The 20,463-nt window shown below is 40.5% G+C and overlaps 3 protein-coding genes across 4 annotated transcripts in view; all 3 read right to left on the bottom strand.

Moving 5' to 3' along the window:
• Window positions 1–7,453, bottom strand: part of eif2ak3 (eukaryotic translation initiation factor 2-alpha kinase 3) — a 28,320-nt gene extending 20,867 nt beyond the window's left edge. The window contains exon 1 of the mRNA XM_079473486.1: window positions 5,860–7,453. Coding sequence (XP_079329612.1) covers window positions 5,860–6,143 — 284 coding nt within the window. The 5' untranslated portion in view covers window positions 6,144–7,453. The remainder of the gene's footprint in view (window positions 1–5,859) is intronic.
• Window positions 7,453–13,145, bottom strand: rpia (ribose 5-phosphate isomerase A (ribose 5-phosphate epimerase)). 2 transcript variants are annotated; one of them, XM_079473489.1, is made up of 10 exons: window positions 13,034–13,145; window positions 12,799–12,923; window positions 10,053–10,113; window positions 9,900–9,955; window positions 9,749–9,808; window positions 9,510–9,574; window positions 9,245–9,313; window positions 8,960–9,101; window positions 8,590–8,689; window positions 7,453–8,464 (listed from the first exon to the last, which is right to left on the bottom strand). In XM_079473489.1, the coding sequence occupies exons 2-10, from the start codon at window positions 12,853–12,855 to the stop codon at window positions 8,367–8,369; spliced, it is 708 nt and encodes a 235-aa protein (XP_079329615.1). In that variant the 5' UTR covers window positions 12,856–12,923; window positions 13,034–13,145; the 3' UTR covers window positions 7,453–8,366. The 2 variants fall into 2 exon arrangements, with proteins under 2 accessions (XP_079329615.1, XP_079329614.1); XM_079473488.1 differs by having other exon boundaries at window positions 12,799–13,145.
• A 956-nt stretch (window positions 13,146–14,101) lies between these two features.
• The window catches only part of slc4a11 (solute carrier family 4 member 11), a 47,760-nt gene continuing 41,398 nt past the window's right edge, over window positions 14,102–20,463 (bottom strand). The window contains exons 16-20 of the mRNA XM_079472629.1: window positions 18,832–18,997; window positions 17,775–17,948; window positions 17,470–17,665; window positions 17,048–17,217; window positions 14,102–16,154 (exon numbers count right to left, since the gene is read on the bottom strand). Of these exons, the coding sequence (XP_079328755.1) occupies window positions 16,088–16,154; window positions 17,048–17,217; window positions 17,470–17,665; window positions 17,775–17,948; window positions 18,832–18,997 (773 nt within the window). The 3' untranslated portion in view covers window positions 14,102–16,087. The remainder of the gene's footprint in view (window positions 16,155–17,047; window positions 17,218–17,469; window positions 17,666–17,774; window positions 17,949–18,831; window positions 18,998–20,463) is intronic.

Genomic DNA, 20,463 nt, shown 5'->3' with positions numbered 1-20,463 from the left:
TCGATTTCTTGAAATGCTGCAGGCTGATCAGCGTTCTGTTTCATACGCCACAGAGAGCCGTAACTTTCAATAAAAGCGTGACGCTCACTCGTCTTAACTCCTCGCGCTCTGGGTAGCTTCATCTGGGGTGATAGAAATGTTGTTTGCCGTTGATTAGTGCCGTGACGCTTGCGCATAGCACTGCATGTGTGTATGGGCCAGGACAACCTCAAATATTCATATGTATTATGTTTTTAATGATCAAATGTTGGTAAAGGCCAAGACACCAGGCGAGCCACGTTTTTTTAGAAAAGAGCCACAGGTTCCTGACCACGGCCTTAGAATAAGCTATTTCCATCTATATACACCACGGGTCCCCTTGCATGGATTTAACCATTGTTTCTACAGTAGCCCTAAATGGACAAACTGCTAGAGGACTCCTTTTGCAAATACGCTATCTCCATTAAGAAATAAGTGAAAACGTGACATGTTAGTCCTGTGTCAGCCACTGTAGTGCTTCGGAAGGAAGTTGCTTTGAATAAAGATGTCTTAAAATACCATAAATGTAATGACAACCAGTTGATATTATGATAAACAAGCACATATTTATTGATTGATACTTCAATTTAAAAAGATAGCATAAAGACAATCCACTCAAAGTGAATGGAAAAGGTAAGCACGGTGATAAAATACGGTACTTCAATGCTGAACTCGAAAACGTAGCAATGAATTTCAAGGTAACATCTTCCCCAGGCAACATCTGCAATACACAATATCCATAACTGTATATCACACAGAGAGAAAAGAGAGAGACTCATTTCCACATTCAGCCCTACAAACACACACACACACAGGAAAAAAGTGCAATGAGTGTATTACTTGTTGCACAACAAGGTTGATTCAAATGTGCACAAATGATTATATGTAATGCTTAAGTAAAAGTGCTCTAACTTTTATCAACGTAGATATGTACCAGTGAATTGCTAATGCGAGTCAATAAAGTTGGTATCTTTTTTTAAATGCTGTTACTTATTGGTCTCCCTCATCAAGTCAAGTTTTTTTCGTCATTTATTGATCGAAGCGTTTGCTCAGTGTGCATGTGTGTGAGAATGCTTAATCTGTCCTCTGACTCCATGTCACGTTCTGACACGCCCAAACTGCTATCACCATGCAGAACTATAAGCACTTCTCCCATTTCAATTGACCTTGCGAAATCTGGGTCCATCTCTCATCTAACACTTTCATATCACTTTGCAGAAAAATATTTAGTTTAGTCCAAGCTGTTTTCTTGCAGGTGGTGATGATAAAACTCAAACAAACTGTGTGATTTTCAAACAGCTGAATCACTCCACCACGCCACCAAACTCACGAGCGCACAAAATGCACTCGCATAAAAATCATCAGTATCATTATCATGACATAATAATTTCACTTCTAACTCATGATCATCCTCCCGTTACTACCTCTCTAACATATGCGGTGCAGAGAAATCAAAAAGTCCGTCACATGGAGTTTAGCTCTTCCCATTGGATGAGCCCTGGCCTTGATCTAGGTGGCTGATTTGTTGTTGCTAAGCAGTGAGGAACCAAACTACAGGAACGCCTGCGATCTGGCAGCTGGGTCTTAGTGCCTCCGAATCCATGTCCCGAAGACTCCCCTCCGCCTGCTCACTTTTCGTCTCCCCAAACTCTCCCTCGTTTGCTCTTCTCCGCCACACCTCTCTCATCTTCCCACCCATTGCTGCAGTGCAGTAAGGTGTGTCCTCCGCAATGAATGAAGTAACGGTTCAAAAGAATGGAAGCATAAACACAGCAAAAATCAATCGAGTCACTCACGTCCAGGGTGAGCTCAGATATTGGCACCTGGTTCAAAGTAACAGCATCTTTAAAACAACATGCAGTCAAAGAATAGCACAATTCTATAGTTTGAACATTTCAAAAAGTTACTTTAACTGAGACTTAAAGAAGAATAAAATAGACAAGTGTGAAAGAACTGGACAAATTAAAATGCTGCTTATACAGAAACATGCAAAAGGGAAAGAAAACGATCCAAGTTCACTTTTGAGAGAACCTGCATGCTACCATTCACAGGATTATGTGATAACTTTTATGTGATGATGTTTTTTTAAATCATGTAAAACAAAACTGACAGACTCTCCCTAGTTAGCTAACCATCAAGACAAAAACACAACAACAAGCACACAAACTCTACCCTTTCCTCCACTACCGCTCTCTCTCTTTCCCTTTGCTCCTAACTCAAATTCTGAGCACTTTTTCCATCCACTCCTCTCATTGGTCAACAAGTTTGCCAGCTCAGCTCTTCTGATTGGCTGTTGCTAAGCAGTAGGCAGCATGAGCTAGACGTCTGGCAGAGTTTGCACCAGGCAGTAGAGAGAGGCATCGCCGTGAGTGGTGTGTGTGTGTGTGTTTGTGAGTGTGTAACAGTGAGGGCACCTCAAGCGAAGTGTTACTTCCAAAAGGTCCCTCAGGAATCACCAGCAGTCCAAAAATACACACGCAGGTCTCTTGCCTGTACCTGGATCGTGTTGGACACAGGAACCATCAACCTGATTCTAACCCACGAACCCTACATGTGTAAAATAAATACATAACTCATTTGGTATTTACATTTTATAAGCGTAACTAGAGGTACTCATTGGGGAGCACAGCGTGACCCTGTTGCCCAGCCTTCGCTGCCTGGCGTCTGGGTACTGGTGGCGCCTTGTGTTTTTTCGGTCTGCAGTCTGCATCTTCATATTGTTGTTCGCTGTTTGGTTTCTCAAAAAACTTCTTTTAATTCAATTTCTCAATCATTAAAGTTAATGGTGCGAACAATAGAATGAGTTCACGGGAGTGTCTTTATCACAATCTCTGCTTTTGTTGTGAGTACATGTCTCTTGGGTTAGACTCCCATTTGCCAGTCGACCATGCTGTGCAACACATAAAACTGTCCCAGGAGAACACCATCCCCCAGTAAAGCTGTTCCATGTCACGGGGAAGGCCTGAGGGTGTTGATTAACATCACGGTGTTAGTGAAAAGTAAGCATTGAATTTTGGTTCCTGTGTGTAGTGTATATGCGCAATACAGAGACAAAGTTTGGCTAATATTTGGGTAACAACAAAAACAACACACTAGTCATGAAAGGAAATTCATATGCTGCTTAAACGCTGAACATAAATGCATGAGGTTGTTTGAACGTGCAGAGGTGAGAGCAAGTTCTTTACATTGGCAGCAGGTGTGAAGGCAACTGCTACTCTCACCCCTATAGAGAAACTGAACCAATGCAGTGTTAAACACACTACACGGTATTCCCTTGTGTGTTCATGACACATATAACTATGCCACCAGAAACAAAGACCAGCCCCTCCTACCAGTGATGTATGACTACTGTCAAGACACAGTCCCAACAACTTCCCATAATAACAGCGTAGTACATGGATTTCTGCCAGACTATTTTCAAATCGTATTAATATTCGGCAAGATCAAGGAGTCAGTGCATTGATGATTGTAAATTTGCAGCACATTTTATTCACATGAACTCATTTATTTTTCTCCTGTTGGTCAGGTAAGTGGGCCTTTGTGTAAAGCATCAAGCTGTGAAAAATCTATAGTTATTTCATCATAAACTGCAAATAAGGGAATTCTACTTATTAGGCTATAAATCTGTATCTGTAATGTACAGTACATGCACCCAAGTCAATATACAAGCTGTAGAAGCAGCCGGCCTGAGCCAGTTGTGTGTACAATAAACTGGTGGTGTGATAGGAAAAAAGTATATAACACTATGGAGTGGTTTCCCGGACAAATTGGGATATTTAAGTCGTTTTAAAATGTAAAAACATTGCTGGTGGACATCCTGAGACATAACAATCTTTATGTAGTTTTTCTTTATGTAATTTAATATTTTAAGATATGTCAGTATCTCAGCTTTGGCCTAGTGGTTAGAACGTTGGAGCTTGTAATCAGAAGGTTGCCAGTTCGAATCTCAGTGCCAGCAGGTCATGACTGAAGTGCCCTTGAGCAAGCCACCTTACCCCTGACTACTTGTAAGTCGCTAAGCGTCTGCCAATGAATAAATGTAAATGTTAATAATAACTGAGTAATGCAATGTCAAATATTGGAATCATAATGAAATGAATGCTTGACATCAAAGTTTAATGCTCATTATCTCAGAATTAGAGACTTTAGCCTGGTTTTCACATACAGACAGGGTCACATACTATGAAAAATAATAAACATAAAACAATAAATACTATTTTTTTCAAAATATCTTACATTTTTTATTTTATATTTACATTAAACAATTGTTATTTTTCCAAATCTATCAATTAGGTGCCGAATAAAACTTTAAAAAATGCAGTTTGCTTCATAATAAAAAATAAAAACCTAAATCAGTCAAAGGAATGAAATCGGGACAGGTGAAGTTATTTCGATTTCTTCAGATGGTTTTATAAGAATTCTGATCAGAGTGCTTGTGAACTGTCCAACACCCAAAACATTTTCCCTGTACCTCTGATATCTTTAGCTTTTTCTTGTCACCTGACGTTTCAGGATGCACTCTGTTCTCGATAAATCAATACATTGTTGCCTCACTATTTACTGTATAATAAGTCTAAAACCTGAACATACTGAGCATCCCGAATCCTCTATGAACTGTACCAAAAAATGGGTGCGCCACTCTGTCAATGTGACATGGCGATGGAGTGCAGTGTGATTTTACTGCAGGGGACCAAAACATGTGTTCACTGACATCTGTAGAAACAACTTCTCCAACATCCAACTCAGATGCAGCTGAGGAAAAGATATAATAGAGTGAAAAATAATGACCTAAGCAAGATAGGAATGTTGTGCAAATAATTTAAGAAACCCAAACCATTTCAAATGAGTTCTGAAAGGATTTCACTTCTTCCTCCTACAGCAATAACTCCGTCGCTGGACTCCTCTTACTCGGCATTGATTCTTCGGTGGGGCAGAGGTCTTGGAGACGGTTAAAAACTTACTAATATTAAGATTAACCGGGCAGAACGACCCACTTACAAAAACAAAACATCCGGAAAGTTGGTGCGCAAGACTGGGCGAGGGGACACGCGCTATGAGCAGCGCCTCTGCGCTAAACTCCAGACATCGGTCTGTCTGCAGAAATACAACGCCTTTTCTCATCTATAAATACAGAATTGATGGGATGACTCGTGTACAAACCGTTGACACCTTACAAAATCGAGGACATTACCAAATTCCGTCATGACCATTTAACATTAGACCTCAAACTTGACTGAAAAGTGTTTACCAATAATATCGCTGTCAGTGTCAGATGCTGTCCGCACGCATGTCACGCCCACACTCAAAACACTGCAGCAGTTTGCAAAATTCACAAAATGGCACTAAAAAGTTGTAAACGTGAGCAAAACTTAACGATAGTTCGTTAAGACGATATAAGGAAGTACAACTATTTACACCAGTCTTTCCACGGACGCACGTCAGGTGCTAGTTGAGTAAATAAGGCGCTCCCCAAAAGTGCGACAGGGGACATAAGTGTTCTGCACTTAATCTGTCAAACTGCTGTTTCTAAAAGGTCAGTCATTCGTTCATTCAGACATTGAAAGAAAAATACCGAACTTGTGCTTATATGAATGAAAGAACGGAGGTAATCAAAATGTACTGCAGGTAAGGTACAGCCTCCATTAGAAATTCCCAATCGCAAACATAAGCAACTGTCAAGACGATTTATCCGATACTAAGGGTTTGAGATCGCGGCCGGAGCCGGAAACATCCGCGCGCCGAGCAGCACGCAAACTTCACCGAAGTTGAATAATACGCAGAAAGCAGCGTGACATCCTCACAGTGTCACGCCCGAACAAAAAAGTAAGAAACGTTTCGTACCTCCTGCGTTGAGAGAAGTTTGTGTCGCTGTCTCCAGACGGTTCCTCGCTGTCTCCGGTCGAGACGTAGTCGTCGTCCTCTACGGTCACTTCTCCGATGCCAGGGGCTCCTCCGACACTGTCCAGTGCCCGCTCCATAACGGCAGCATATTCTGCCCCCTTTGTATCTGGCGTCGGGGCCGCTTCGAGTTCCCTCTCCGAGAGAGACTGACTTTGCGTGGCTGTTAACGTTCTCAAAACAAGCAACAGAAGCAGCGATATGCCAAACTGAAACCCCCTTTCCATTGGGACAAGTGGCACATGAGGAGTTAGGCAATCACATACCAAAAGGAGGGGTGAATTTTAAAAACTAGACTATAAAAGGCTTCGTGCAAGTAAATTCGTAAGCTATCTAATATTATCCTGTTCTCCTCTCTTAACGTAAACACGCACTCAACAGCACCATGTTATTCCCTTTATACTTGACGTTGGCCGTGTCGTGGAAACGTCAAGCCCCGCCCCATATCCAAACGCCTATTGGCTGCGCATGAGCAGCTCGCGCGTGTAAATCCATGCAGGTCGCGCTGATAGACGCGAGCACCTGTCAGTCTTCGCGGCTCGTGTACTAAGCAGATTTCGATTGCGTGTTCCAGCTGTCTTTCACAGCACAGTCTGTTGACGTGGTCGGCCCACAAGGCGCTTCGTGTCATTGGGCGCTGCCCTTGTCACTCAGATACGAAGGCGGGAACAAAGACGTGTTCGAGCACAAGCAAGGCGGGTAGGTCCCGCCTCCTAAATGATATTTTTCATAACTTCACCCAATAAAATTGCGGTAATGACTCGGAGTTGTTTCATTGGTAGGTTTACGGAGGCCGCGAAAGAAGTTTGTTCACCCTTTGGTCCGACGGGCTGTCAATCACGATGAGTGCGCCTATGGCTTCTATGGTGGACATAACTTCACGTCGGGTCGGGTAAAAAGTACACGGATGGAACTTACGACGTGGCCGTTTGTTTGCAGGCAGCGAGATTACGTTGACATTTCCATTTCCGGCCGTTTAGCTACTAAAGAGCTCAGTTTGTGCAACTCTCCTATTTACAGCAATGAACTAAAAACCACTATGCTAAACTACTGTAATTTTACTGCATTCAAAATGTTAAAAGCACGGGTCGAGTTATTCGAGGTACTGCTAGTCATATTTACTACAATATCTTTAGTATCTATGAAGATTGACGCATATCCGGTGAGTAGGGCGCCCCCTTGTGGTCTAGTAAACTTATTTTTCAATAAACATCCTAGACGGTAGTTCAATTCTGTCATCGTTTACTCACCCTCTTTTCAAACCTGTATGACTTTCTTCCTTGCGCAGAAGATATTTTGAAGAATGTTGGTAACAGCTCCCCGTACACCTGCATTGGTTACAATAGAAGTGAAAGGGAGGGGCTGTGCGGTTCTGTTACCAACATTTTTCAACATATCTTCTTTTGCGTTCTCTGGAAGAAAGTAAGTCATACAGGTTTTGAAGAGGGCGTGCAAATGGTGAACTACTCCTTTAACGATCCTTAACCAATATTACTTTAATAACATTTTCGACAAAGAAAACAAAAAATAAGTCAATTCATTGTTTGGTCCTGTTTTAATATTGAATTCAGAATCAAGAATACAACATTTTAAATTTCCATTTAGCATCACAGTAAAATTGGGTAGAAGTGAGTCAAACAATAAGCTGGTTTTTAAAGTATTACAGCACCCACAGCTTGCAGTGACAAAAAATTGAAAAAAATAACCTGCTCGAGTTCTGTTGAGCCGCAAACACACTTTTCATTCTCCATTAAGGCACAAATTACACAAAATCAAAACCTACAGCAGAGTAGCGATTCATCCCTCCAAATAGTGTAGTTTGTTCAGATACTGAATGCTCCGCAATGTTTGACAGCTGAACAAAACTAACCATTGTGTAAGGGTGAAGGCCAAAAGAAACATCGGAGGTCTCATTTTGGGTCACCCGAGGAGATCTTACAATACATACCAAAACAAGCCAGACTCAATGATTACAATAACGTTGAAGAACCTCCTAGAACAGACTTAGGTGATTGTGAGAGCTCTACTATCAGACATTTAAAGGCATGCATTTTTAAGGCCAGCAGCAGCTTTACTGAATCTATGCTTTAAGACAAAGAGGCATAGATGCAATACATATAATATTCATAGTACATCCATGCAAGACAACTTTCATGGTACAGAATGACTACATAGAGCAGTACAGAAGAACATCACCACAGACTCACTATAGCCAGGCTTGGTATCAGAGAAAAATGATCCAGCTAATGTGGCACTTGAGCGTAAAATGCCACATTTCATGTACACACCACTGTAAGATTATGGGAAGTGTCCTGACCAGATGAATCTTACAAGACAGTGGTGGTTTGTGTACCGTAAAACCATAGAGAAAGAGCTGCCAGGGACTGTGTATCTAAACGGCACTTGAGGTGTGCAGGCTGGTCTGTCATATAAGCAGAGAAAGTTTCTTCTTAGTTGACAGGAGGGTCTCTGACCTTCACACTCCCATCCTCCATTCCAAAGTAGACCCTCTCAGCCATCCCCACAAACAAGCCAGTCTCAACCACACCTTAATATCAGAGAAAGACATCAGAGATAGGCTTTTAATACACGTGCACCGATATATAAGACAGAACAGAGCAGAATGCACATTACAGATTTGTTTTTTTCCATTTTCCATTTATCTCTACTGACCTGGGATCATCTTGATGGCCGTGTTGACTTCTTTCCAGTTCTGAGGATTCTCAAACTTCCAATCCACAATGAAGTTACTATTATCAGTAACCACGGGACCCTAAGGTCAGATATTGTGAAATTGTTACTGACTAGACCACAATCTTGCAGCAGAGGATCAATTCTACGAATTCTATGATCATTTATTGCCCTTGTTGAGTTAGCCAGTCCTCATTTACATTAGGTGATCAGAATATTGTTCATAAATTTGCAGTCATACAGATTTGGATTGACACAAGTCTGTGTGCAATTTATCATGTAAATCTAGGGCATCCTGGTGAGAGTGAACATGCATTAAAAAGGACAGAGATATAAATCTAGACCGCCATACCGCTTTACTGACAGCCATCCTAAGCACAGCTTCTCCTCCGAACCTGCTGGCAATGGCTCTGGACACGGGCACATACGCCATGGGAATAACCTCCACTGGCACACCTTTCTTCCACTGCTGGCCTAAGGCCTTAGAGTCCTTTCTGCCCACACGCGACATAATTACAAATTACATCACCATTACAGCAATAGGTTTATCTAAAAGATGACTTAACATCACTGATATGGAGGAGAAATGTTTAATAGAAATTACAGCATGCTAAACAAACACTGATTTAAGCATCACCTATAGTCTGCTATGACAATGAAATGTTTGGCACAACCAGCCACGATCTTCTCCTGGGCCAAGCATCCCCTATTGTAAAAAACAAAAAGATGATTTACATTTGAGATCAAAATGTTTTAATAATAATAATGTATACAGCATACTATATCATCTATGTATAGACTCCAGTTTGAAGACAAAAAATGGAATATCAATACATAACCCAAAGTTGACTTAATCTTTAGTCATTGAAGCTTATGGTCAACAAATCAGTAATCTCACTCACCCTCCTCCCTTTATCAGAGTCAAATCAGCATCCACTTCATCAGCGCCGTCAATCGCAACATCCAGCTAGAAAACGAACAAAACACATACAGAAGTCTACAGAAGGTGGTTTAAATGGTGAGATGCTCTTGTTAAAACACTTGTTGTCATTCTTCCACAAATACTATGTTTTTCTAATAAGTTGCATTGGGTAATCATGTACCTCAACCCAACCCTAAACCCATTCATTGGTCAACTCACCTCGGGATGTCTGTCTAAATCTGACAGAGTGAGACCGTGTTGCAGAATTAGCTGACGGGCCTAAATCCACAGGGTTGAAATAAGAGGGTTAGCTCAAGTTCTAAAATCCATTATTAGTTTATTTAAGTCCACACAGTTGGTTTATACTGACCTGAAATGATGTGGGAACACACACAATGTTCAGCTTTTCCTGCCTTACCTTTTCAGCTAGATGGATGATGTTATTTATTAGTGATTGTCATAGGTGAGAGCTTTAAGGGGTTGTGCATGACTTAGTAGTATTATTTCATACTGTATGTCTTACCCAGTCTGTCCACAGCATAGACAATAGTTGAGCCACTGCCCACCCCAACTACCTGATTGTTCTGTGTATGAGAAGAAAGAAAAAAATGGTCAGATCTCACTAGTCCAGCCTGTACCAGTGGTTCAAGTAAAAAATGATTCAATTGACCCTTGTGTGATTCAATCAATTGCCATCCAAATGACAAACACAAACTGTTCCAGGCTTCCATTTTTATTAAAACGTAACAGATTCTACCATTATTTCTTTCATTTAAACTGATATCCCATGATGACTTGATTTATTAAGATACTTTTCTAATGATATTCAAAATGTTTGATAAAATTGTATGATAATCTAAACAATCTGCGTGAAAACTATAAGGTTAAAGGAACAGTTTATCAAAAATTTACCAAAACAAACCTCAGACAATCAGCGTAGCCGCATGCACAAGCATTAGGCCCATCGCATGCCGCGCAAGCGGGATCCATCAGAAATGGTCTATGTTCAGGCAAAATGCATCATTTCCGGTAACGCAGTTCCACAGGGGACACCTCACAAATGCATGTAGCAAGTGCGTGAAAAGGCTCGTCGCCATTTTGAACAACATGTGCTGACACGTCATGCCGCCATTACAATAGGGGCCTACTCACGTGAAAAATTAATTTCTCGTGTTCGAGAATCGGTTCATAGTGCGAGAAACGTCAGAACTACACAGCATATATAAACAAGGCAAAACCTAAGTGAGGGTCTGCTCCTTGTGTGAAAAATGGCTGAATTACACAGCATATACACACGACAAAACCTAGGGGTTGGTCCGCTCATTGTGTGAGAAAACGGCTGACATGCACAGCATATATACAAGGCAAAACCTTAGGGAGGGTCTGCTCATTGTATGAGAAACGGTTGAATATTACAGCATGTACACAAGGCAAAACCTATGGGAAAGGGTTTGCTCATTGTGATAGAACTGCTGAATTAGTGTAGAGCTGAGGCAGCCTCACCAGAGGCGGAATACGCCTTCTCCGCTATGTGGGCAGTCACCCCAGCCTCGGACCGCAGTGAAGACGAGGACGGCACAGGGGTTGTGCGGTCGCCTGCTCGACGGGAGAAATGTGCGCATAGCCCCGGGCTTCCGCCCCTTCCACCAAGGCGAAGATGGCTAATCCTGAAGCGCGCCACGACCTGCTCATGAACGTCAAGAAAGGGGCGCACGTTTCTTTAGGGCGACGTGGCGGTTGCAGAAACCAGGTTGCCAACATACTTCCCACAGACTCCTCGGGGTAGTCCCTCGAAGCTGAGGTCTCGTACAGCCTAGGTGAGGACACAGAAGAGCTCTACGTGAAGCGCATTGGGGCATCCCACTCAGCTCGCTCCCACTCGGACTCAGACCTGACGCTCCAAACAGGACTCTAATCAGAGAAGAAGATCGGTGCTGATGCCGATCAGGCACTTCATTTCCCTGGGGGGAGGGGCAGCAGTCCCGACAGCGGCTCGCTGGTGGCTGCGGGATGCTGCCTTAATAAATCTCAGAGAGCCGCCTCTGCATGGGCCAGACCCGGGCAGAGTATGCAGTGAGCATGCGTGTCCAGTGGGTCGATGGCCCTCGCACACACGGGCATGCTGGAACACACGAGTAGAAGCATCTTGGTTATTCCTCTTCTCCTGAGTGCATCCTCAACAGCACGCGAAGGTAAGTGAATGAGAAACTGATGTAATGTGGTCCAGACAGTGTAATATATATAGGGGTGGCTACCACGCCCCTAAGCGCCGTCTTGGACCACATTGGCCAGTTACATTTTCATTTCTACTGGCGTTATTCAATAAGGTTTTAGTAAGGTTTAGAGAAGAGGAGTCCCCTAGCGTTTCACGCAATGTTGAGAGACCTGTCTTGAAAGGGAACTATTTCTTTGTCCTTCTGATGAAAACAGAGAAAGTTATTCTGGAAGAATGCTTGTAACCCAACCGTTCTTGGCCATCATCGACTACAACCGTAGGAAGAAATACAATGGTAGTTAAAAGTGCCCCAGAACGGTTTGCATTCTTCAAAATATCTTCTCTTTATTTTGGGGTGAACTGTCCCTTTAAGAAGTAGCCTACACCTGGTTACCAATGAGACAACAGTCAGCTTAAAAAAATGAATCACGTGATGTCAAAATGTATTTCTTCATTTTTTAATCAAGCTGAAATTGTGTCAATTCACTCAAATAAAGGGGTGACATGTTTGTAGTATTTACAGTACATACGATGCTAGCCTTAGCAAAAAAAGTGCGTCATTTTACTTTTTAAAAATACAGTGTTTTTTCAATCACAGAATAAACAAATGTTACTGTGGTGGACACATGACATCAGTTAACACGTGACGCTTGTGTGTATGCACACAAACTTACTGCATTGTGATAGTGTGCAAAGTAAAAGCAACGTAACTATTAGTGATGTTTTAGTTTTACACACAGCCACCTTTGCTGACCCAAGAAGTCCGCGCATAGCTATTTGTAGACGTGCTAATCGCCTAATGTTTAATTTGAGCACCTTCGACATCCTTTTTATCACCTAGCTTACGATATGCTAACACGGGACAGGAGTCCAAGCTACTTTGACACGAGCTACACTAACACCGTATGCTAGCGAAGTTTCTTATAAAGGTATCGTGTAGTAACTGTGTCCAGCTAACTAGCATCCCTAAACTGCTTACGTCACAAAGCGAGCGACACGAGAATATTTAGTAACAGACGCGGTTACATAAACTAATGACAAATGCACATCTTACCTTTATGTGGTTGTCGACGGCAGCGTAGGCTGCTAGTTTTTTGGCTTCTTCAGCCATTGTGAAGTGATGCCTTGCGCCTCTGTCACACACGTGTCTCGTCCACTGGAGCAGACGCGCGTGTTTTCCTGACACGGACACAGAGAGGAGGAGAGATCTGCTGCTGATCACTGCTATCTCAACCCACTTCATCACACAACCAACAGGCTTGAGATCAGGGAGAAGCGCACTGACTTACATTATAGACCCGGGCAGTGAAACATTATGGTATGATGGTGATAATACAGTCAGTCGGCAGATAATCGCCAGTGTTATCAGAGCGGGCGTGTGCTGATGCAGCCAATAGCAGCAGAGCATTGTGTGGAGAAATACAGAACTATATGGCTGTTTGTAATCTTTATGCTTAACGTGAGCACTAGTGGGGAGCGGCAGCCTATACAGTAGCTATTTACATCATCTTTGTGATAATATAATTTTCCATAAGACATTTGTGTGAAACGTTGTTTCATAGTAAACATTTGACTACTTTATTTGTAGCAAGACCACTACAGATCAACCATAGATCAATATGCCAAGAGTTTTGGTAAAACAAATAGTATTTTGCTATCGATTATAGTTGCCTAAACAAATATAGCTCTCATAAATAGTATATACTTGATGTATTTACAATCCAATGTTACCTCAGAATTGTAAAACCACATTACACTTTAATTATAACATTTAACCACCTCTAGGTAAAGCTTTGCATGTTATATTCAGAGGTTGCCTTTATGGCACTTATTTATTTAGGGCGTTTATTAATAATTTTAGGTGACAAAAATGCATAAAAATACAAACTCAACTGCTTCATTCATAGGCTGTACAGACCATTTTGCCAGACATAAATAACACTGGCCTACCAGCACTTCCTGTTTCAGTTGTTTGACACAAACGGTCCAACAAGATACAACACACAGAACTTATTAAAATGTTAAAGAAACATATTTAAGGCTTAATTAAAGTTAGATAAAAAAAATATATAACAAGAGAAACATAAACAGTAAGTGTTTCTGAACTATAGTGCTGTGGTCCAGTAGCACTTAATTCTTATTTTTTTAAATAATTTTCCGTACATAAAAATATCTTACATACATAATTCAATCTTAAATATATTCATTTGACATTTTGATTTGGCTATAATTCTCTTATAAATGATATGTTGTATATTGTTTGAGTAGTGCTAAAAAACAGAAGTTCTTTCTGGACCAGCATTGTTTACGTCTTGCGATAGGGTCTATAGGGAGAGATAAAGGACAGCAGAAACTAATGGGTATCAATATATCTCTTTATTTGGCAATCAGCTTGAAATGACCTAGATTTCAGTGTATAGCATACCCCTATTAAACCCACACAATCCTTCCAATAAACATGTCTCTTATAACCTTAGTTTTTACATATTGCAGTTTACAAATTTAGCTTATCTGTTAGACAAAAAATCAATTTGACAATGTATTTTTATGTGCTATATAAAAATCTACACATTATACATTCAAGATTAGGAAACAAAAAATCCAAAACAATATTCAAACAGCACAGAACAGAACAGAACTCGTCAATATATCCCACCCAGGTGTGAGAAATCACAAATTAAAGTTGAATACTTCAATATTACAGTAAATACTGAGAGATGTCCAATGACAAATAGGATCACTGAAACACTAGAGGTCAGGATTCAAGGAGAATAACTATGATACTGTTACAGGGAGGATAGAGAGAGAAATGGGAATGCTGAATATGCAAATGATGCGAGAGAAAATGAACTTTTTTTGAACAAATTAATTTTTTTTTGTATTTTTTATCTCTCTCTCACTCTGAAGCTTAAATCTCCTGACCAATATCAGTCCGGTCTGGTTCTGTGCTTTCTCTAATCTCGTATTGCCTATGATTAAGTGCACAAGTGCTCATACGATTCGTCTTTTTGTGCGTCTACATTTATATCTTCTTCAACGTTTACCCGTCGATCGACTTCCGTCTCTCTGGAAATGTCACTTGTTTTGGTCCAAATAGTCTATAAGCTCCAATTCTATACCTCACTTTGTGGGGTTTCTCAATTCTACACGTATTGACAACAAGGTTTCATTTAGAAATGATTTGAGAACGGCTATAATGAAGGGGTATAATATAAATGACTATTTCTTTCTAGTTGTTTTAAATAACACAATAAATTTACATAATAGTACTTGAAATCAGTTTTGATGTCTCATAAAAGGCATGCCTTCTCTGTTTTGAATATATTGTAATTGACGGTCATGACGGTAAGTGCCTTTCTTTTAAGTGTAGTTTGTATTCATGCCTGTGTGTGTGTGTGTGTGTGTGTGCGTGTGTGTGACTGGGCAGGGAACAAAGTCTTGGTGTCCTGTTGATGTGCAAAGCTTAAATGTCATTCAGCAGTGAGTAAGGTCCACAGAAATGCTGCTTATATTTCTCCTTCTCCCTGAAACACCAGCGCTTATAATACATTCTCAACACATCAGTGGGTATCCAAACTAGAAGTCTTTAACCTCAAAAGAAAACTCTCTCGATAGAAAATATTGATAGCCTCTAATAATCCGCTGTATTGCTATGAGACACAGTTTCCTAATAATGCGAGTGTATTCTTTTGGTCCATGCTCACTTCTTTATTACTCTTCGTCGCTGATATGTACCAAACTGCACTGGAAAATCTATGAGAAACAGCTTTTTAACTTGACCACATGAGAGGTTGTGAACGAGAGACACGCTCTTAGTGCGTGTTCAGATTCAGCATTAAGAGGTATTGCTACAGTCTCTGAAGATGAGCTTCAGTCTCGTGTTGAAAAACCAGTCGTGTTAAGAACACTATGATCTGATGGAGTAAACTCTGGTGTAATTTCGCTATAACACAATTTTTGAGAGTATGTGTGATGGTGTCTTACGTCACATTCGTGTTTTATCCATATCGCGATGCGTGAATGCATCATAATAGACCAGAGAAAGAGAGAGAGCGACTTTGGCGTAGAATTCAGATTATGACAAGCAGTGACTGACCAAGGTCAACAGTCAGACAGCGGTCTGTCTTTCTACTCGGTGAACAGGCGTCTCCTTCCCCTATTTATCTCTCTCTCTCTCTCTCTTCCAAATATCCTTCTTTTCTAAGCTCTCTCTTACTCGTTCAGTGGTTCACCAGAATGCCTGCTGTTAATCACTAGAATAAGTTGTTTTTTCCTCCCAGAGTTTTGCATTTCAGAAATACAATTCCCAGAGTCCTTTGCTCAGAGGCTGAGTGCGCATGCATTTACATGCGCTGTGCATCCATAATGTCCAGGTACTTAGCCTCAATGATCCTGGGCAATAGACAGTTCCTGCGATAGAGGTACAATTACAGGTTTGTTAACATAATAAAATGCATCTGGAGAAAATGGAAAAGTGACCCCCACAAAGCTAGCGTTGTGAGTGGTTGCCAGGTCATTTCTATGAGTCACAGAGTGATCACGCATGTTGCTTTGCAGTTTTCAATGGATGCTGCGTTGTTAGGGTGTTGCTAAGTGGTTGCTTTTTGACCCACTAAAACAAGGCCATCTTCAAATCTATATATGTTTTATTGATACTAATATATGATTTGAATGTTTTATCCGCCACAAAAGTCTGAAAAATGTTACCGTTTCTCTGGTGTTAATAAATAAGCAAAGTTGAAAAATATATCTTGAATTATGTTATTGTTTCTTTTCTCATTGCTTAATTCTCTAAGCAAAAACCTCATTTAATATTGTTTTAGGTTTAATAAAATAAAACAAAATTGTCTAGAAAAACTGAACCATGGCTTCGTGGCTAACATGATATAATAATATTAGTTAAATATTAAACACAGTTCAGGTATTTGTTCTTGACATCAAGATATAAATGAAGAGTTTGGTTCCAAAATGAGATCCAAAATCATGTTTTTTATTATTTATCATGTTTTTATTGTGTATTGTTAGTTAGCTGTTTTTGTTTTGAGTTAATATGGCTTAAACCTAAACAAACCAAGTGCAGTTTGATTTATATTCATTGCAATGCACAATAAAAAAATAAAAAAAGTGAATGAAAATTTTTTAATCTCATTTTGGAAACAAACTCTTCAAAAACTGATTAAGAAAAACATTTTAATGGGTTATAGTAGTGTCTGCCCCAACACATATCAATTACAGTACACAGTACAGCAATACACCTAACTGTGAACATGTCCAGGTAGTTTTAAAAGCGTTTCAAGTCTCACCTGATGGGTATGAGGATAAACATCAGGAGAGGAAAGATCATCTTCATGTACGGTAGAGGGTACATCCCAAATGCACACAGTAAAAGCAGCTGTACCATCTGAAGGAAAGTGAAATAATGGATTTTCCTCTGTGGCACCTTGCGGATGTAGTGAGTAGGTGGGTATGACGTCTGGGAAAATAAGAGAGAGAGAGAGATTTTGAGCAACAAGAGAAACAAAATGAATGACTTCAATTCAATTTTCCCACCACGCAGACAAACAAAACTACCAAAATGCATCACAGTAACATTTCTGTCCATGACAAGTAGAGGGCGCTCTGTTGCTTTATTTGTACAGTGCATCTGGCTTCTGTGTCCTTATTCAAAAAACACCAATGACTTCTATTTGCCTTTGTTTTCATAAACGCGCAGACACACACTCACTTGTTCTTTGAGTAGCAGGGCCATACGATCGCACATTTGATTGCCTTCGATGGAGGTGAGAGCGATGTACAGGAAGAGGCCGTACAGCACAGGCTTTGGGATCCACTGCAAGGGGACCGGCAGCAGAAATACACTCACACCTATCAAGATGTTGGCCACGAGTGAGGTCACCCGCGTCTCCTTCACACTCACTATACTACGGACACACACATAGAGACATCATTTAAAAGCAATGGTGCTGTGACAATATCTACTGTTATTTGCTTCACGTTATCATTTGTGATGGTGTGCTGTGGTGTTCTCACGTCTCGTAAAGGTGTCCACCTTCCACCCTCTCTTCCACGATGGCCAGCTGTCTGACGTGCAGGGTGGAGTGAGGGAACGCGGCATGCATCCACGGCAACCCCAGCACAGACATCAAAATATTAATCAAGCCAGACAGAGTCAAGTCCCAGTGATACGCTGTGCCCTTCAGTAACCTATGGCACAGACACATTCATGACCAAGGCCATTACACACACTCCGACCCAGTGTCCTATCCAGGCACAAAGCAATTTCTGAAGGCGAAATACTGTGCAAAGCTAGCAAATCGCAGCCATTTCGAACGTATTTGATGGGTAATATACAAGAAGGTGAAGAAGGACCAATAGGGTTTATCTGTGGGTGGGGCTACCCGACGTAACGTGACAGTGATGGAAACCAACTGACAAAATGTCTTGTCGTGAGCCCTGTTTGGATCCGCAGTTGAATTACTGAAGGTTGCTGTTCGATCGCAGTATTTAACCGTATCGGTGACAGGTAGCTGTCTGCCAAGTCTGTGTGTCGTGCAGCTCATTTGCATATCTTGTTATAAATTGCTGTCAGTGTAAACACATCTTAGATACTGTATGATTTATCGTTGTTGCTGTATAGCACTGTGTCTGGTAAGAGCATCAGTTTTTGTCAGGTGAGGTTATATCGTTTACGAAAACTAAAACTATTAAAAGATTTCTGTTCATTGAAATCAAATCAAATATCGACCTAAATAGTTTATGGAAAATGACAAATGTTAACGTAATAATTTAAATAAAATACATTATTCTTATACAGCAATATAAAAAAATCAATGACAAAAAGCAACAAATTTGCCAAAATAAAAGTGAAATTCTTTTAACAAAAAATATGCAAATTTAATCTAATTCAAAATATGAATTAAAACAATCATAAAAACACTATAATAGCTCCAGAAGGGAGGTTGTAAGCTTATAATTCTTTGAGGAAAAATTTAAATTCTAGAAGTAAACAATACCAAATATTATTAGATTAAGTAGACAGACAATATTTTGTCATTGCCAGTGTGTGCTTATTTCACATGACATGAACCTGTTCTCAGGTGCGTTCGTAAGGGACACGACGATGTTCTGGTCGATGAAGATGAGGACAAACAGGAGAAAGCCCAGACCCATTGCGCTCAGAACACTCGCTCCGGTCAGCTTATCCAGCGGGGCCACTCGAAACACTGGACCTTCATTGAAGTTAAAGACCGGCACTGGAAGAGAGAACGTGTAATACTCAAGCTCAGAGTCACAGTGTGTTCAGCACAAGTCAAAGCTGCAGTGACTCAACCCACTCAACACCGGACTTGTGAAGATCTGCATATGCAACAGGTCTTCAACCGTTTCCCAACCAATTTTTTGAGGGATTCAGACTTGATCTAATTTTTAATACGAGCCTCCTTTTTGCAGTGCTGAAGCGCTGAGTGAACGTTTAAAGAGCCTGAGGTAAGAAATAAAATCAAGTTATCCTCCCACACTGAGCTGATGACAGAGAAGTTGGAGGCATAATATAGTGTTAGCTGGTGTGACTTGCATTGCTGTAACGTGCTGGCAGTAAAAAGGAGAGTACAGTGTGTGTGTGTAAGTGTTGGTAGGGGTGTTTTATTTTGGCATGCTTTCCTGGACACGCACTAGGCCAAATTTGAACAGATTCTCAGTACTGAACCTTTCATGCTATTGACATGTCATTTAAAATTGAAGCTCAAATGTTGAATCTCGGCATATTGAAGATAATCCCATATTTCATTAAAGATTACCATAATAAATCTATTGTATCATTAAAATAGCTTTTCTCTGCTTAGATTATAGCATAAATAAGATCATGTCACGTTCCCTTGTTTTAATAAATGATCATGATCACATTTAGGTATTTTAGCAGATACCTTTTTATCCAAAGATCAAAGCACAGCCAAAGCAAAAATATATATTAATAATAGGGGAAAAAACCTCTGCTTCGATAAAACGTATATATAGACAGTTTCAGCGGCAACAACATAAACGTATGTTATGTCGCCCAAATTAACCTTCCAGTAGACCTCCATAAAGAATCATTAACTGTGGAGTAGTTTTTATTTAATTCAACACAATAACATATTAAAAGAAACTTCACCCAAAAAAGAAAATTCTGTCATCATTTACTCTTCCTCTTGTCATTTCAAACATGTATGGTTTTCTATCTTCCGCAGAACACAAAAGAAGATATTTTGAAGAAAGTTGGTAACCGAAGAGCACTGGCCTCGGTTCACATCTATTGTACTGTATGAACCCAAAACCAATGCAAGTCAATGGGGTCCAGTTAACAGCATATTTCAAAAGTCATACAGGTTTGAAATGACAAGAGGATGAGTAAATGATGACAGAATCAAATGTTTTGGATGAACTATCGCTTTAATATTAATATACTTAAATATAAATTGCTATATTATAACCAAACACTGGCCGGAGGTGTGTGCGTCCGATGAAACGGACTATAGTGATTTGGAGAAACTGAACTAAATAAAAATATGAGAAGTGATTGCGTGACTCACAGCCATGATGCTAGTGGTTGTGGGTGGTTGCTAGGGAGCGCTTTGTAGTTGCTAAATTCTGAGATTTTTGTAGGATGTTAGAATATCCTATGTTGGGATCATCAGAAATGCTTACCGGTCGCTGGATATGTCTAAGGTCCGTCCTTCAATGT

This window comes from Barbatula barbatula, assembly GCF_947034865.1.
Source record: "Barbatula barbatula genome assembly, chromosome: 14".
NCBI classification, from domain to species: Eukaryota; Metazoa; Chordata; class Actinopteri; order Cypriniformes; family Nemacheilidae; genus Barbatula; species Barbatula barbatula.
This window is presented reverse-complemented; position numbering and strand designations above follow the sequence as displayed.

What these genes read in the sequence shown, in the direction of transcription:
- rpia (XM_079473488.1), bottom strand. Translation starts at nt 12,987, where the DNA reads ATGAAGTGGGTTGAGATAGCAGTGATCAGCAGCAGATCTCTCCTCCTC. An exon ending in CCGTCGACAACCACATAAAG is followed by an intron (nt 10,114 to 12,798) that starts GTAAGATGTGCA and finishes TCTCATACACAG; the next exon opens with AACAATCAGGTAGTTGGGGT. An exon ending in GGATGGCTGTCAGTAAAGCG is followed by an intron (nt 8,690 to 8,959) that starts GTATGGCGGTCT and finishes ATCTGACCTTAG; the next exon opens with GGTCCCGTGGTTACTGATAA.